The sequence below is a fragment of the Tachypleus tridentatus genome, chromosome 12 (genome assembly GCF_004210375.1).
Source record: "Tachypleus tridentatus isolate NWPU-2018 chromosome 12, ASM421037v1, whole genome shotgun sequence".
In the NCBI taxonomy this organism is placed as follows: Eukaryota; Metazoa; Arthropoda; class Merostomata; order Xiphosura; family Limulidae; genus Tachypleus; species Tachypleus tridentatus.
Genome location: NC_134836.1, coordinates 37,287,172 through 37,306,816, shown reverse-complemented (window position 1 = coordinate 37,306,816; position 19,645 = coordinate 37,287,172). Strand labels below are relative to the sequence as shown.

Here is a 19,645-nt window from a genome sequence, read left to right as displayed (position 1 = left end):
GGTATGGGTATTAACACTTTTATCGATAAGGAGAGAACAATGTTTTGACCTTCCTAGATGATCTTCAGGTTAATAAAGAAACTTTCCTGGTATTTTGGTTCATACAAAATGGTTTATTGCTTAGTTATGTAAATAAACAAATATGCCTTGTCCACCACGTTTCTTAGAATAATATGCTTTAGCCTGTCACTTCCAGGCATAAGCATATTTAGAATAAATCTACCCTTGGAAATGTGGTGTTCTAGAATGGAGTCTATGGTCAACATAAATAAATCACAATTTTCTAGGATCCATATGACTGTTATTTAACTCCTATGTAACCAATCAGATCCCAATAGTTTTTTTTTATGTCCAGCTATTGGAGGTCTTAGACAAAAGCCTTCTATTCATTTATAGCCCTTCAGTTTTCTGGCACTTATCCCCGGTTATCTTGGCAGGATGTATAGGAATATTGTACCATATTGCTTATTCTGGGCTGTCTTATAATTTCAAACACAGAGTGGTCCTTCCCATAATTCCAGAGGCAAGTGGTATTTACCTTGTCCACATGGTTGGGGAGTGAGATTGTATGTTTATAATTCCAGACAAGATAAGTTTTATTTCCTAAGATTGAGAATAGCACATAGGATCCCATCATTCTGATTTTTGAGTGTTGCCTTTCAGACTTCTTCAGGTTGGGGAGAGGGTTTGGCCACTTCATTGTTGCTTACATCCTTGTCTTGATTCCAGGAGGTTTGGAACGCATGTGTGTGTGTGTGATATAAATACTCCACCCACCAACATGGGATTTATGAGATATGATCTTAAAATTCCATCTAACAGTAGGACCTCAGCTAACTGACTAGGGCCTGACAAGGGCAGATCACATAAATTCCACCTGCAATGCATGATTTAGGTTTCAGGTAAAGAGCATACCTGTTTTGGGTGTAGTGGAGTTTTCCCACTATGGTACTAATCTTCTATTTATTTTTGCTTATTTGTGGTTAATGCCTGTCTTTTCAAATAATTGTATTCTTATGCAATTTTATAATAGTAAAGCACAAAATCTAGATTCAAAGTTAAATTGTGGATAACATTTATTGAATAAAATTATAATTAAAGAAACAAAAATTCAACTAATTTATTAGGCTTTCATACATCGTGATAATAAGCCAGATTTTTGTAAAATGTATAAGCATGATGACTTCCATTGACAATGTAACAATTATGTGATACCTTGCCCAAACAAATTGTAGTTTTTCCTGTAATTCCATTATTATTATGTTATATAAAACACCTAATTTGGATAAAGCAGGATATAAGAACACCTACTATCAAATTAAAATAATACTTAACAGGAATAGGTGCCACCCACTTAGAATAATACTTAATAACAATAGTTGTTACCAACTAAACTTATACTTAACATTAAGCTTGAATTTTTCAACATGCTATGCTAATTAGTCAGGCTGTTTTGTGACAAAAAATGCAATATTTTCATTAACTGTTCTGCAAAGAAAACTTATCATTATTATGTTTATCTGTTTCTTAAGTATGTCGTTCGCTTTTTCTGAAAATTATCTAGGCATACACATTACAGTGACGTTAAATGCTACATCTTTAATTTACACTTGTGTGAATAATACAGGTTGTAGAACCTACAGGATCAATTTGGCACTGAGTGTGTAAAGACGTATATGCATTATTGAATGTGATATACAGTATCCAGTTGTTTTATTTCCAAATCTGTTTAGCCCCTAGTTGCTCACTGATATGTCTGCAGGCTTACAATGCTAAAAAATCCAACTTTGAAACCAGCTCAGCTTTAGGCATAGTAATTATACCTCATAGTGTAGCTTTGTGCTTAACAAAATCTGTACCTACTTCAGTTTATTTATCTCAAAAATGCCTAATAGTTTTTGATTAGTCTTGTCATGATATCATTAGCATGCAGCTAGGGAAGTGAAACCATTATATTTAAATTTTATACTTTGTTATTGCTGTTTGTAGTTAAGTGCAAAGCTACACAATTACCTCTTTGTGATCTGCTCCCAATGGGTATCAAAACATGGTTTCTAGTATTTTAATTCTGTAGATGTACCACTGTGCCAGTGGATGGCATCTGTGCTTGAAAAAAACAATTGTATGCACAGATATTCATAGGTTTAAGGTACATTATTGCTATTCATCTCTGAAGCAGGACAAGACGTATGAGAGATATTATGATCAAGTTGATTAGCTTACTAAACTACGAGTACAAGGAGTCGAGGTCATGTCCCATCAGTTCAAAAGTATGATCTGAACTTTATGGCTGTAGACGTGCTACATGTTTTAAAGTCAAAATCTCATTAATTGATCAGATAAAACCATCCCAAAAGTTGGTAGTAAGCAAATATAAGCAATTGATACTCATGCAGATATGAATAAAAATTTTGAACAAAAATATTATAATGCTCTCTTTCTTTGATGTAAATATTATTAACTAGTTCCTGCTAATGTTTATCATATAACACTGCATATTTTGAGTATTTCTTACTTAAATTGTTTGTTTGTTTTAGTGCCAGGTGGACCACCAACATCAGTCAAAGCCAAAGCACTTAATTCATCATCTGTTAAAGTGACCTGGGAGGTAGGTCATTGCTTGTATCAACACTTATTAAACATTGAGAATTATGTTTAAAGTAGATAATGCTTTTTTAGATCTTTTGTTAAATAACAATAGGAATCCCAACATGAAGGACAGTAAAAAATAAAAATAAAAATAATTTATAATGGTTTGCATAGGTGCCTTTATATTGACATAGGTACAGAAAACATCTGTGTTTTAACTGGTGTTTCACAGTCACAGTGTTACAACCTTGAAACTAGCAATATCAAAACACATCATTTTTGGGTTCTGAGTCATTAGACCTACAATTGTGAGCTAGTATAAGAGACATACAAAATAGAATTAGAGTAATAAAAAATTTTAAAATAAGATAAGATTTTGAATATGTGTTGTCATGATGATAATTTTACTTATAGATATTGTGCTTTGAATAAGTTTATATACTGATCTTTTATGTGTAACATATCAAACAGCCACATCATTCTTTATTAATTTATGCTTCGTGTCTGTGAGTGTGTTTATTTGCCTGCAAACTCCTCCCATGGTTTTGTAACTAACAGGACCAAACTTAGTAAAAGACTTCAAGTGACTTGACAGTTGTCTTTATCTATGTGGCATAGCACTTTCCTTATGAAAGAAAAGTTAAAACATACCTATATAGTCACCCAGATATAAAGAGTATCTAATAGTAAGTTTTCATGGCTGCAGAATCCTGAATCAGATGTTGTGTTTCTAATCATTTTGGGATCCCAGGAATGCCATGTGTGAAAGTGTTTGTACTCTCGCGAATAAGGTAGTGAGATCAAATGCTTAGATTCTCATGTATCATTGGTTGGTGGATTAATGGGATTTGTTTAGAAATACAGACCTTACTCTGGGGTAGCTGTTTAAGTAATTGTGCATATTAGAACTAGCATTTCAATCTATATATTGGTATCTTTGTAAATCATAAAGGCCTTTGAACAGTTTGTAAAGTATACACTGGCTAGTCAATATGAATTTGTAGTTTTCAACTAATACAAGCTATCCAAAAGTGGCCAGTTGTATTTTGTACTTCATATTTACTTATTCCATTTCCATATGAACTGACATGTATGCTAATAGTATTTTAAGTTAGAAAGTTAGTTTCTTTGAACTGCTCTTGATTTTGGCTAGCTTAGAAATGTTTCAGGCTCTGTACTGAATCATCCATCAGGCTCTATGATCTGCCAGGAAAGGTTCTGTATAGAACAACGTAAGATGGAATTGAGAAACAGTGTACTAAAAATGGTTACTCATGATTGATTGTATGGAAGATGCATTTTTTAATATAAGAAGATGCTTACAAACCAGACAGATGATAATAGAAGTTATTAAGAAACTTTATAAATTAACATAATGCCCAAAATTTTACCTAAAAGAAGATATAATTTATTTTATTTTTAAGAAACTAAATTTGCCAAGACTTTGTGCCTCTTAAGGCTTATGAAGAAGTTCGAATAAGAAGAAGATATAATTTATTTTATTTTTAAGAAACTAAATTTGCCAAGACTTTGTGCCTCTTAAGGCTTATGAAGAAGTTCGAATAAAGTACAGTAAAAATGTATTTTGAAAAATATTGTTAGTTTAACTTTAAAATTTTAAGATTTCTGTATTTTTCCTTCTGCTGCATCTAGCCTCCTCCTAAGAATGTTCAGAATGGTAAAATTAAGGGATACTACATTGGATACAAAGTCCATAATTCCACAGAATTGTACCACTACAAAAACCTTGAGGTTCATTCAGAAGATACAACAGTTTGTATATTATCAAACCTACAGAAGTTTACAAGATACAATGTACTTGTTCAAGCATACAATTCTATGGGGGCAAGCCCTCGATCAGATGAAGTTTTAGTATTAACTGAAGAAGATGGTAATGTTTTCTCAATAATTAGAATTTGAGATTAGTGTTCAAGTGCTAAAGTAATTAAACATTTCCTTTGTTGTGACATATAACTTGAACAAGATGCTAAGTTAAGTAAGGAATTTTTAGTACTGATACATCTTTTATATATTCATTACAAATTATTTTTCTCTGTAAGTTTGTACTGTTTCTGAGTACAAAATTACGAAAATTTTATATTCTGAAAATTAAAAGGCATATTTGAAATGAGTTACTGTATAACTGTTATATGTATATATAAAATATCAAAGGCCAATGTTAATAATGTATGGTGTGTAAATAACTTGTTGTGATAGTGACTTATTTAAATTATTGTCATAGTGTGCTAGTTTTTTTCCACCCTAATTACTGTTGCTATAATATACAAACCTTGTAAAACTTTATTCACAATGCATGCATACGTTTCCTTTCTTAGCATTCTAACGTAATTTGTAGCTCTGAACTATGTGATAATTACCCTTTTTATCTCTTTTTATTGTTTTTGTGTGTTATTCCTTACTACATTAGAGTTGAATATTTAAAATGCAAAGTATAAACTTTTGAACTGTCATACAGTTTTGTTGATATCTGAGTAAAAGAAAAATGTTTTGCTCAAGTTCATATTTTCATTCACAGTTGTACTGCCAGATTTTCAAGTTATTTTTACACTCTCAATGTGAAAAGTTTTCTACAAATATGTAGATAAAATCCTATTTACCCTAAGGAAGTGCAACTTTTGGACAGGAAACAGGTGTAATGTTTTTTGAAGTTATGGATATTTTACTTGAAGAAGCTGCATACAATATTAATATTTTATTACTTGTCTTTTAATTGTTACATGAATTATGTTCAGTAATGAATAATAAACTAGAAATAACAGCTCAAGAACTTAACTTATTTCATGTCAGAACATTTGATGTTCAAATAATAAATGATATAAATAGCATCTTGACCACTACTGTGTCTGTTATATCTCAGCCAACCTAATGAGGTTCTGTATTGGGCCAAAAGGTCTTGTTAACCCTGGATATAACAGATATGGTGCAGTTGGCATATTATTTACTTTCACTTATAAGTTCTTGTAATTTATAATATGTCATTTAAGGTGAATATTTTTATAACTCATATGGATCTAAATATTTTTAGTTCCAGATCAACCTCCACATGGTGTTACATGTTCTGCATTATCTTCTCAGACTTTACATGTAGAATGGAGAACTCCCCCAGTAAGATCAATTAATGGAGTTTTGATTGGTTTCTGTGTCATGTACAAGCCAATCATCAAATGGGCAGGTAATTAATACTAAAAAAGTACTGTAACAAACAAACTGTTGTTCACAGGTACAAGTAAAATGGAGTATACAGGATATTACTAAAGGTACTGAAGAAAATATTACAGAGGTGATTGAAACCAGTCTAATTATTTTCTGTTTTAGAAATTACACGTTGTTATAAGTAGAAAAACTGTTGAAACATTATGAATATGAACTATTATGTTGGTGTAATAGTTTTACATCATATTAATGGCATTGCACATGAATTGGCTAAATATATTAGTAATTTTATTAGATACTTCTTTTTATTTAATATACATATTGAAGTAAGATAACCAAGATTTAAAAACAACTAAAATTGTTTAACAGCATATGCAATGAATTTATTGTTTTACATAAAATAATGTAACATTTCAATTTTTCACCTAGTTTCAGTTGTATGTTCTAAAAAAGGCATGTTTAATATGAAATAATGTATGTTTAATATATGAGTGTGTATGTATGCCATACATACTTTATGTAAGTGTAATACAAAAATTATAACACTGATCTGTTACTTTTATTCTACAGCAGTGGAAGTTGTACTCTGTCAACCTATGAAGAATAATACTTTTGTGCTGTTTGTTTTATTTGTGTTATTTAGTTGAATATTTTAAAAACTGTTTTGCAAATTCATGTCATTGTTGTTTTAATTGTTTATGTGATTGATATAGGAAATATTTTTTCAGAGAATTTAGGAAGTCTTCAAGTTGAAACTGAAGATTTATTCATAAATCTTATTGGATTAGAAACGTTTACAAATTATACCATTCAAGTGGCAGCATACACCAGAACTGGAAATGGTGTTTTTAGTGACCCTGTGTATTGTAATACACATGAAGGAGGTATGTTGTAACCAGTTCATTTCTTTTTGTCCCCTGTTAGAACAGTGGTAAATCTACAGATTTACAATGCTAAAATCAGGGGTTCAATTCCCCTTGGTGGACTCAGCAGACAGCCAGAGGTGGCTTTGCTAAATAGAAACACACATACTCCTTTCTTTTTACCTGTGGTTTCATAGTTCAAGAACTAGAGAGTTAGCTCAGTTAACTTAGAATTAGATCTAGAAAAAAAGCACTAGATCTTTTCAAGTTATTTGTTTTATTGACTTTTTCTATTTATAATGCACCTGCATTTGTAGAGAGAGTTTTTAAAAATGTTCATTTTGTTTTTGACTAGTCCATAGTTTATTAATCATAAATAATTTACACAGTTGCTCACTATTTTCTTTATTAAAGAATAAACATATGAATAAATAACAACTTACAAATAGAGTAAGTAAGTAAGTAATTTGTTTTTTTACATTTTCAGTTCCAGGAGAACCAGAAAACATTAAGGTATTCATTATGGGTCAAAATGCTATTATGGTAAGCTGGAAACCACCTTTAAAACCAAATGGTGAAATTGTAAAGTACACAGTTTACTTGAGCACAGCAAATGAAGGAAGGAAGGTAATACTTTTTAATATTATATATAACTTGTGCAGTTCGTATTTATAACTGTTTATTTTTTCTTTAGAGTGTTGAATCATGGTTTCTATCCTGTAGTAATATTAAATTAGCTTATCCTGAAGATAATATCTGCAGCTTAAGAAGGTTGACGTTACTTTTCAATTGAAAAATTGTACGAATTTTGATTAATACTTTTTATCAATCATTATATAAAACCTCACAGATAAGTAAAATCAGTACAGTTTTCATTCTGTACAACTTTGACCATCACTGATTATCTTACAGTAATTTTATTAGTTTGTCCAGAAATAAATGTCGGAACTCTCATGATAGCATTTAGAAACTGAATATTGAGTAACTTATTATTGGTTAGTTGGTTTAATCCAACGTTTGTTGCTTACAAGGTATCTTAATTGTCTGTTGTTTAAACTCTACTCATAGTGAGCTTTTCAACTCCCAAAGCAGCATGGACAAGAAGGACTTTCATCTGATTTTCCTCTACAACTTGGACGAAAAGCTACCAAAACTACACAAAACATCAACCAGGCATTCAGCCATGGATCTATTACTGAACATAGAGTTCTGCATTGGTTCCTAAGGTTTCAACATGGAGATGAAAGTCTGGAAGACCATGAAGGCCATGGAAGAAAACCATCCTTAGATGTAAACACATTAAGGGAAGCAGTTGAAACAGACCTTTGCACAACAATACATGAGCTTGCAGAAATGCTAGGCACAAGCAAATCAACCATTGCCAACCATCTGAGTTTTATTCAAAAGACAAAAAGTTAGATAATTGGGTTCTGATTGAGCTAACTGAAGATCAACAAAATTGGCATTATAAGACCTGTCAAGGATGACACTTCAAAATAGAACAAATTAGAAATCGAGGTTCTGCTTCGTCCACCTTATTCCCCAGCCCTTTTCCCTACAGGTTTTCATTCTTTCAAGCACTTTGACAACTTTTTAAACAATAAACGCTTTCAAAACCAGACAGCTGCAGAAGAATCTTTTAGAGAGTTCATTGACCATAGAAACTCTGATTTCTTCACCAAAGGCATATACAGCATCGTTACATGTTGGTAAAAGTGTATTGAATAAAATGGTGCTTACTTTGATTTAATTAAGCACGTTTTACAACACTGGTTTATACTTTTTCTAAACTTTGCAGTTCAAAAATGACATTTATTTTTGGACAACCTAACAGTTCCTTTTAACACCTATCTAGTAAAAATCAATATAAGAATATGAATATTGAATTAGATGAACTAAGATTTAGAGTATGCATTTCTTCACTGTTGCTTCAGTGAACTTAATCATGTTTTTATAATTGCAATAGACAGATTTGATATTGTTGAGCTTGCACATAATTAGACTTTCACATAGCTTATTTATTGATATTTATAGAATATATCTAAAATTGTTGTGCCTTCAAATCAACTAATATTTGAAGCAAGAAACCTTATTCGTGGACAGTGTTATGAATTCTGGGTAACTGCTTCAACAAGCAAGGGAGAAGGGAATTCTAGTGAGATTATTGAACAAATTCCAGATAATAAAGGTAAAGTTAGATATCTTCATTATCAATAGTTAATATAAGGACCTTTTCACAAAACAGTCTTACTTATAATGGAAAATTCAGAAAACAGTAGTTTAAGGTTAAGTTAGTATTTTATAAATTTAAACTTGATCAAATTTTTTAACCACATAATTTGCATTTTTTTGTCATTATGACATTAATCTGATCTAGTTTGGGGTCATATGGTATCTTTTCTGCTTGTTCTTCTCTTTTGTTCACATGACTAAACCACCTGAGCCTCACTTCAGTTGCTTTCTCCTTGGTTCCACAAACTAATGCCATTGTCTTATTTGTTTTCTTCTCTTTCAGTAACACTCAACAGTCCCGATTTATGTTCTTATCAACAAGACTTTCTTCTTCAGGGTTCACTTCTCAGCTCCATAGAGCAACACCAGTTTAATCATGGTCTCATACTCTGTGGCTTTCAATGCTTTTGATAATCTTATTTCACAGATGATTGTGACTATTTCCTTTCATTTCTTCCAACCACCCTGGATTCTATCACTAACAGCTTTCTTACTTCCTCCTTCACTTTGGATTGTACTTTCCAAATACCTACAGTCTTCCACCTACTCCATTGGTTTTTTTGTTTACATCTGTAATTTTGACCTTCTTCTTACAACTCTTTTTACTCGCTATAACTTCCATTTTACTGGAATTTACTTTCAAAACAACTTCTTTCAAAACATTTCTGCCACACTTTATCTTGTATATGTAACTTCTGCTCACAGTCAGCTGTTAGGATAAGGTAATTCATGATTAAAAGCTCCCACAGGCACTCCTTACTCAAAACATCAGTTATGGTGATGAATAGTTGGAGGTTAGTGACTGACCTTTAGTGTGCAGCACAACATTTGCTCATACTTTTCCACTTCTTCGTATATTGTCTTCAAGATTGTTGTTGCTCCTTTATAAGTGGCTCTCTCTAGTCCAACCAATTCTTTGTGCACTTCTCACTTTTGGAGGAACTGTTATACTACTTCCTGTGGCACCCTGTCATATGCTTTCTCCAAATAAATGCATGGCATAACATCTTGTTTCATTTATGATATTTTTTCCTGCAACTATTACATCTGTTATTTATCTTACCGGTTAAAACACCAACTGTATTTCTTGAATGTCTGTGATTTCCCTTGTTCTCTTTTTTCTGTACCCTTTCCTTCAACTTCTACAGATGCTCTACTAGTTTTATTTCTCTATAGTTTTCACACTTTAGAGCATATCCTTTCTAGTTTTATAGTATGGATCCATGGATGTTTATTGCAGATGTTTACACCTAATTCAATTACGTTCTAATACTTTGGTTATCACAATGAAATACTTGATGGGCCCTCCAACTTGCATCTCTTTGTTTTCCTTATTTTTTTTTCTTTGACCTCTACTCTACTAATATCCAATACTGGGGCTAATATTGGTGGTATCTCCTCTAATTTGTCTGCTTCATGTTTGGTGTTGAATTGTTTCTCATAGTTCTATTTCCATCTCTGTTTTACTGCCTTTTCATTCATCATTGATCATGCGATGTATCATTGCCATTTCTCTTTGCTTGGCTTTTCAATATATCTTCTACTATTCTGGTGTCTCCATATTGTCATACTAATTTTTAATTGCCTCATTTTTCATCACTGTTGCTGCTCTCTTTGTCTTTTTTTGTTGCTTTTTTATGTACCATTCGTGAGTAGTTGTCCAGTAATTTCTGCCATTTTTTCATGGCTTCTTTCTTTTCCTTGATACTTTGTTACACTTTTTCGTTTCGTGACTGTGTTCTTTTACGTTTGAGGCCATTTCCTTTTATTTTTCCTAGTCATCATGCTGACATTTTACTTTATTTAATATATTTGTGTTTTTAGTGTAATTTTATAATAAAGAAATAGTATAATGAAATATTGTACAAGTAATGAAATGACTTAAGAAAATAGCATTTAAAATGTGTCTCTGTTTTTTAATTTGACATAATTGAAGATGTAGAAATTAATATTATGGCTGTAAAAATCTTTATGTGCTGTTTGTGTGTTATCTCCAAAAATTCAAATTATTTTTTGTTTGTTTTTCATCCACATTTATCATTGTTTAATTATACAAAACTAAGATAAAATTTTCATTTTTGATGTATCATTAGTTAGATTGTATTTGCACACACGTGATAAATTCATACAAACTAGAAAGATGATTGTTCTTAATTTAAGAGTATTTTCTACCTTTGATTTAAGTCAGGCTATCATTCAAACAAACTCAACTTGAATTAAACTTGACTAACATGAGAAGTTAATTATTTTTCCTTTAACTTTTTCTCCAGTTATTGGGGTACTATATTGTCACTAAATACCACATTATTGAAGCTGTTATAATAAATAGTAAGTGATAATGACTTCATAATGTCTGTGAAATCTCATCCAATTTTATGTAGTGTTGAAAAACGTTCGAGTTACTTTAAGTAAAACATATACCATCAAACTGTTAGTTGGAACTGTATAGCATGTTTTTACAATGATAGTGATTATTTTTAGTGCATATAATGTAAGTATTTCCAAATGGTGATGCATTACATTGGCGTCAAGAAATATACTTTGCTATGATTTTAAACTTAAAAAACAATTGATTTGTTGTTTGTTGAATTTTGCACAAAGCTACATGAGGACAACCTGCTCTAGCAATCCCTAAATTAGCAGTGTAAGATAAGAGGGAAGGTAGCTTGTCATTGCCACCCACTGCAAACTCTTGAGCTACTCTTTTACCAATGTATAGTAAGATTTACCACCACATAATAATATCCATATGGCTGAAAGGGCAAGCATGTATGGTGTGACGAGGATTCAAACCTGCAACCCTCAGATTATGAGTTGAGCGCCCTAACTACCTGACCATACCAGGCCGAAAGAATTAATAATTACAATGACAATTTAAGTAATACAGACATGAGAAAACAATATTCTGTGGCCACTTAGCTACTGAGATGTAACCTCAAATGTTTTTCATCTTCGTTTATAAGAAATGTGAATTTTTACTCTGTCAACTAAATACTTTTAAAATTTTATAAAATTACATTCACTTATAATGAAAGAAAAGCTGTAATAAATTATTTATTTCAAATACATTCTTTACAGCCCCAGCAAAAATATCTTCTTTTGGTGACCATATTGTATTCCAACAACAACAAGATATAGAATTAGCATGCAGAGCAGTTGGTCTTCCAACCCCCTCTAGAAAGTGGAAATTTTGGTAAATGTATAGTTTAACTTATTATCAGTTGACATTTATTTAACGTTCTAAGAGGGAATGTTTTAAACAAATTATACTTTTTTTGAATAAAGTTATTTTAATTCAAAAATTAAGTTTTCAGATGTAATACCTCCTGTTTGTAAAATTTTAAAATCATCTTCCCAACTTATAAGTCTTTGCCAGATTGATTTCACCTTCCAGTTAGTGTTACAAGATTCTGTAAATTTAGGCCCAGAACTGTATTCAGTAAAGTAATTTGATGAAATTTAACAAGCATTGAGATCAGTATTAAGAACTTTAGGATTAACAAACAAGGAAAATCTTAGAAGATCAGTTTTTATTTTTGAATAATCTAGAAATGGCTTACCTCAATAAAAAAAAATATATACATATATTTAGGTGTGTATGTGTGTGTGTGTATATACATATATAATTTGATATAATATTTTGATTGTAGAACTATTCAAATCATATAACATATTGTGTATCAAACAGGGGGAAGCTTCTAAACCAAACTAAAAGAGTGAAGATTCTTCCTACTGGAACTCTGAGGATTGAGAAGGCTCAGCCAGAGGATAGTGGAAATTATTCTTGTATAGTGTGGAACATGAATGGATCTGATGAGATAGTGTATTTTGTAAATGTAGAAGGTGAATTGATACAGTTTTTTTAAGCTCTTGATTTTATGAAATATAAGACTATTCCCAATTCTTTTTGCATATAAAGGTTTATCATTGAAAGAATGTATTATGGATCATTATAACTACTGTGTTGAATTATATATTAAGATTATATCAAAGTTTTTTTTATATTTATTAAGCTTTGTTGCAAGTAATAGTTAAAAAGAAATTGAATGTTACCAATATTATCTAAATGAAATATTTTTCTGTAAGAAATTTTATGTAACTGTTCAATTTATGCTGCTTAATGTTTTCTTGTTGCCCCCCGCTAGTACAGCAGTATGTCTCCAGATTTACAACGCTAAAATCAGGGGTTCGATTCCCCTCGGTGGGCTGACCAGATAGCCCTTTCTGGCTCTGCTATACGAAAAAAACACACACACAGTTTTCTTATTTTCTCCTCTCTTTCTCTTGGAAATTGTAGTTTAATTGTTTGATCAGAATATAACCATGTTTAATTGTGATGTATAACTATTTTATAAATTTTGCTTCAAATGCAAAACAGGTTATTGCTTGGTTAATAGAAACATCTTATTTTGTTTAATAATCCAATAATAAACTTCTAATTTTAACTTGTTAAATTCATATAACATTTAGATTAACAAAAGGCAGCATGTTACAGACAAAGCTTTTCAAACGAAAGAACACATCACATGGATGCTACATAAATCAGCTTTTACTTTTAAAAGCATAGTTATTTGTGTTTATATTAATTTCTTGGTTAGAAAATTTCATAAACAATACCTAACATGTTTTAGGGCAATTTCATCATACATTTCCTTAAAGGTTTCAGAACAAAACAAATCTGAATTTAATGGTATATAAATATTTTTACCCCTTTAAAACCTCTGTATAACTATCATATATACAAAAAATGGATCAAAGGCTTTTATAATTTAAATATAGTAATGTGTGCATACTATGCAGTCACTTTGCTTAACATAATGCTTTTTGTTTTTAATTATATTTGTATGCTCTCAGTGAACCAGAAACTACCATGTAAGTATATCTTTTTATATTATTTTTAAAATAATAGGAGATATTTTTTCTTCCTGGAAAATGTGTGAGTCTAAAGTTTATATGAGTAAGTATATTGTTGTTAATTGGGCCAGTTTGTCTCATCATATTTCTGAATTAGGTCTGCAAATTAAAAGCCAATTTCTTTACAATGCTAACAAATTGTCTTTCTTTATATTATTTACTTTCCCATCGTTTCTGTATACACAACAATGCTTTAACTCTTACATCAGTACAGTTCACTAATTCATTATAATATTTACTTCTATTGTATAAAGTATAAATATCTTCTTATGTATCTTTCTAATCAACTGACGTGTTTTTCTTATCCATGCAGATTACTCTTTATTTTTTTTCTAAATTATACTATATGATACATTTTATATGTAATTTTATATTCTTCTAGTTTGCAATAGTACATACTATTCATTTCAAGTATGTATTGATCAATAACTAGTACACCAAACTTCTGTTATCTCAGTAATTATTCATTTATGGAAAGTTAAGTACTTCACTTGCTTTTGGTTAGTAACCACATATATTCTAAGTGTCATATTGTACCTTACTTAAGAGTTGTCAAAATTAGCATCTTTTAGATTCATGGTGTTGGTTATATTGATCAGAGATCTTTTCCTTCTCACTTTATATAGTCTTGCCCCCTCCACCAGTTCTTTATATTGGCTCCACTACTACCAAATCAGTTACAGTTACTTGGAAAAAAGCAATATGAAAGAAAACCCAATTATTGGTAAGTTACATGATTACTTGATTGGATCAGCTTTCTTGCCACAAGTTTAAACACATACTCAGAAATCTCTATCTGTTCTGAAGTAAACCCTTTTTCGTTTTCAAATGCCCAACAGAAGTGGATTAAAAGTTACTTTAAATGAGTTTTTCATATTTTAAATTTAGTTTTATTGTACACCAATAACCCATTGAGTTTTTATCTTTTTTGTGTCAATGTCAGTTGATGGATTTTTCATTTAGCTCCATTTTGAAAAATTGCATGTCTGAAAAAAATTATTACTCATTAAAAACTTCTTATCAAATAATTATTTATTTTTTGCATGTAGGATACACACTATATTACAAAAAGAATGGAAATTGGCTGCATGACAATATCCCAGGAAATAAAACCAGTTTTACTGTAAGTGGACTGGACTGTGGCTCACAGTATGAGATTTACATGGTCAGCTTCAACAAAGTTGGTCAAAGTGAAGCTGGCAACATTCTTCCAGTTGGGACAAAAGGTGGAGGTAAGTTGTAAATGGTAATTATGACCTACCCGATTCTCTGTGATACCTTGGATGTTTTAATTAAAATATTTAAGCTATAAAATAACATAATTTTTATCTATATAGAAAAACAAACTATTTGGTAGACATATTCATTAATAGTTGTGATTCCTGAAGTTGGTGAGAATTATTAAATAATGCTTATACTGCATATGTAATGGTTTCTATATTGCTGACTATGTAACAAACCAATGGGCTATATATAATTGTACTTCTTTGAATAAAATCATGAATAGCTTTTAATTAATATTAAGCATTTCTTAGTAAGCCATTATAAATATATCTATAGTTCTGAAGTGACTCACAATAAAAATACATTTCTTTTGTTTGGGAATTGGGACAACTGGTGTAATAGACCATCTACCCAAATTGCCACATTTCTCATGATACTGTTTTGCTAGGAGGCCAGTATATGAATTCTTCAGAGTAAATGTTTATAAAGCTTTAACTATCGTTTTAGTTAATATTTGTCTCAAAACTGTATCTTTTTCACACCAAAAATTCAGATAAATTATGTATTGATATTTGTGGTAGCTGATAGTAACTATAGTGCCCTTGACTGAAAATTATTTGTATTTCAACAATATAACATTGAAACTATTGTTTTATTCACATAGGTGACAGAAAAATACAGAGAAAATGTAATAGTAATTACTGGGTTTTTAACTTTCTGATTTCTCACTTTTGAGGATTTTTTATGGTAAATGTTTAAGACATAAACAATATAGATGATGAAGAACCCACTTTGAGACCAATGAAACTTGTACATGGCATAAAAGGACAATGAAAAAAACCTTTATTCCAAAACATACTTATCATCCACTGTTCTTCAACTTTCATTTTTTCCCATCTATACATTGGTCTTGCTTTCTCCAGTCTCTTTTACTCCATTTAAATTTTCTTGATGTTTTTTTGTCTTGTGACACTTTCCATCTACGACAGTGTGCCCTTTAACCTGGTACTATGTATAAACACCTCACTCAAATAATGCAACCACCTCTTCTTGATAAAGCATTTCTTTTCAGTTTTCTCTCACAAATACTATGATTCATTACATTCTGCATTGCAATTTTGGCATTTTCTTGTGGATTTCCGTGCATGTGTCGTTTCTTTTAAAAAATTAACATGCTGTTTTCTGACATCAATTCTTGTGATACTGTTGTTAGTGTGTGTGGAAGTTAATCAAACCTCTCCTGTTCCTCATTTGTTATCTAGCATCTCTTTACAGTTGAGAAGGGAGTCACACTTGGTTGGGCTTTCCATGATTTGTCTTAGTGGTGTGTTTCCTGACGACTCAGGACATTTTTCTTTACTAAGTTCGCTTTTCACAATATCAATTTGAATCAACCATTTTCTTTTCTTTAGTTAAACACTCAGGTTTGTGAGAACATAGGACTTTCCTTAGTTTTCTTTGAGTCTAATGCTTTATGGATGGCAGAAAGAGCAGGAGGATTACATAGTTTTTCATCCTTCATCTGATGTTGTTGTTTTACGATAAGATATTTACTGTATCGTTGTGGGATGAGATAGATAGAACATTTACCTCATTTGTCTGTTTGCATGTTTTTGCTTACCACCACTGCGTGGATGTATATTTCGATTCCACAGACCAAATCTGTTCTTAGATATACAGGGTTCCAGACTGGACCCTGTATTAATTTGAACACTTTCTTTCTATGTTTTGAATTTTTACAAAAGCTACATGAGGGATGTCTGTGTTAGCCATCCTTAATTTAGCAGTGTGAGATTAGAGGTAAGGCAACTAGTCATCACCACCCACTGCTAACTCTTGAGCTACTCTTTTACTAATGATTAGTGGAACTGACTATTACATTATAGTGACCCCATAGCTGAAAGAGCGAGCACATTTGGTGTGATATGGATTCAAAATCATGACCCTCAGAGCACCCTAACCACCTAGCCATGCCATGCCCATGCTTTGTTTAACCCTCCCTCTTGATCTGATAAATTTCTCTTTCCAAAATTCTTTTAGGATACCTATCAAGGGTCCCACTTCAATTTAAAGACGAATTGAATCTTTTAAAGACTTCTACCTTGGTAATATTGCCATATTCTGTTCTTTCTTTGGTACAGTAGCTTGTATGTTGTTGTGATTTATGTCATAGAAATACCTTGTTTAAGGAAGTTCTTCTACTTGCTGTAGCCCTCTGTGAGTTACATAAGTTTCCTTTTTCTTCATCCCTTGATGTCCACAGACATCCCAGAGGTGTTGAAATAATGAATTGTTATTTTTTTCATTGCTGTTGTTGGCTTCTAAACTTTCTTTGGCTTTTGCTATTAGTCAGGCACTACTAAACCTCCTGTACCCCAACCCCTGGCTTCTGTTCCTTGCTTTATGTATTCTCTGAATAGATTCCATCCTTAGTTTCAAGGTTTTCTACTTGGGCTTACTGGCACTGACTGTGGCGATGTCTACCCTAGGAAAGTTCTATCCATCCTTCTCCAGTTGTTTAGAGCTCTTCTTCACAAATGGCCTTTTCAGTTACTTAATTAATTGCGATATTAGGGTGGTATTACATGCTCTAACTTAACATCCATTTAAAACTCTAACCTAATCTACCATGTATCACATTTTTCTTAAAGAGTATTTTTGTTGTTTATGGCATGTGACTGTCATAGGTTGGAATTATTTACACAGGACATTTTCTCATTCCACTTTGATCCTGCTATACCTTTATAGGTCCTTTCTTTCTAAATTTCTAGCAACAAGGGAAAGGAATAAATCCTTCTCCTAAATTCTTTGTCAGCTATTTCTCACCTCATTGATCATTTGTTATGCCCAATCAGAGTCGTGAGGTAGCATATGGCTCACATTACTCCTTTCAGAATGATAATACTCGACTCTGTATTCATTGGGAGTTTTTGGTTTCCAGAGATTTAACTCTAATTACTCTGATAAGCTGTATTTGCAGATATGCCTGTTGCTTATTCTGGACACTTTTTATAGGTGGAGAACCTTTAGAGAGTCACATCTCATCTGATTTTTTCACACTTCTATGTCTTTTACTGCTAGTTTCAATAACCTGTTGGAGAACATAATATGGGCTGATATGCAGCTTTTTCTCGAATAATTTTCTCTCACATTTTTTTACATAATCTGCCACTTTCTTCTTTGAATGGTTTATGACTATTCCTTATAGCTACACCTGCTAGATTATACCAGGGAGTGAGTATTTTTGTCCTCCTCTTGTCTCTTTCCTTTCCATGATCCATTACCTCTTGTTCATTGAATTCCCCTCTATGGTGAGTCTGCTTTTATCAATCTAGTTCCACACTAGCACCAAATTAACTTTCTGGTCTACTGGCTGCAACAGGCTATGTAGAAATGAGATAGTTCATATAATCATCTAGGAATTCACCAGGTGCAGGACTGCCATTCATGGACTAACATAAGTAAATGTAAAGGGGATCCTGCCCAACTATGCCAATCATAGGATTGAATAAACTGTGATCAGTTTGTTTTCAAAATTTGGGAAACTTGGTTCACCTGTTGCACTGTTTTTAGGATTACCCCATCCAGCTTCTACCAGTGAAGCTAGGAACTCCTAATTATACCCATTTGGGGTGAACATAGGCTTCTCCTCCAGAGTTTTTGAGTGTTTTCCTCCATCCTTGAAAAAAGGGTGATATTGAGTCTCCCCCCCCACCAGGATCTCTGGATGTTTTTGTAGGAGAGCCTACTTGTAATACTAGTTTCGATTTGATGCTTAGTTATCTGGCTGAGGGTGTATCTGACCTTTCCTTTTGATCAATGTTGATTTAGTATTTTTATTGGAATGAAGTCCACTATTCCTTCATAATTCCAAATGAAACATGGTTCCATTCTAGGTTCTTGGTTGCCAACATTGTTCCACATCCTCTTCATAATTTTGAGGGGCATGTGGAATCCTCCTTCTTACTCGGTTAGGAAGTGAAGATAAATATTCAGACTTCCAGACTGGATGAGTTCTGTTCCTTTGGGTGAGTATGACATACACAGTTGCATCATTCTGAGCCTAGAGTGTTGCCTTTCAGACTTCTTCAGGTGGAGAAGAATATGTGCCCACTTCAATGTTGCTTACTTTCCAAGCATGCTTCAGACAACACATTTTATGGCTACTGGTTGGGATCCAATCATAAGTATACCTATATATAAATATGATATGTATTTATAGCCTTGCAGTCTAATTTCCCTAGTCACCAATGTGGGATATAGGAAGCAAGACCCATTAATTCCAACTACAAGCTGTGTGACATTAACTATCTGGGGCTGGCCTTTAATGAACTCTTCAACCCTTGATATATGAACTAAGGTCCAAAATTGCCAAAGGCATTTAAGTGTGGTATAAAAGACTGGAGCAAGTGACACAATTGTTTAGATAAACAAAGTGAAGGCTGAGGAATAGCTATATGTTAGTGGAGGTAAGTATTACTGGAAATACATCCTCAGCTTAGCTTACCATTATAAATGTACAATATTTTTACAAGCTTATTTCACCCACAAGTTACAAGTTGTTTACATAAGCACAGGAATATATATATATGTATGTACGTGTAATCCTTTTAAATATCTCCATAAGTGTTTAAAATCAGCATGGTAGA

At 32.0% G+C, this 19,645-nt stretch overlaps 1 protein-coding gene across 1 annotated transcript in view; it reads left to right on the top strand.

Moving 5' to 3' along the window:
- LOC143235863 (cell adhesion molecule Dscam1-like) overlaps positions 1-19,645 on the top strand; it is a 185,382-nt gene that overhangs the window by 109,038 nt on the left and 56,699 nt on the right. Inside the window, 11 exon segments of the mRNA XM_076474104.1 lie at positions 2,538-2,608; positions 4,243-4,480; positions 5,636-5,782; positions 6,492-6,647; positions 7,114-7,253; positions 8,661-8,814; positions 11,937-12,051; positions 12,547-12,701; positions 14,399-14,467; positions 14,470-14,496; positions 14,822-15,004. Coding sequence (XP_076330219.1) covers positions 2,538-2,608; positions 4,243-4,480; positions 5,636-5,782; positions 6,492-6,647; positions 7,114-7,253; positions 8,661-8,814; positions 11,937-12,051; positions 12,547-12,701; positions 14,399-14,467; positions 14,470-14,496; positions 14,822-15,004 — 1,455 coding nt within the window.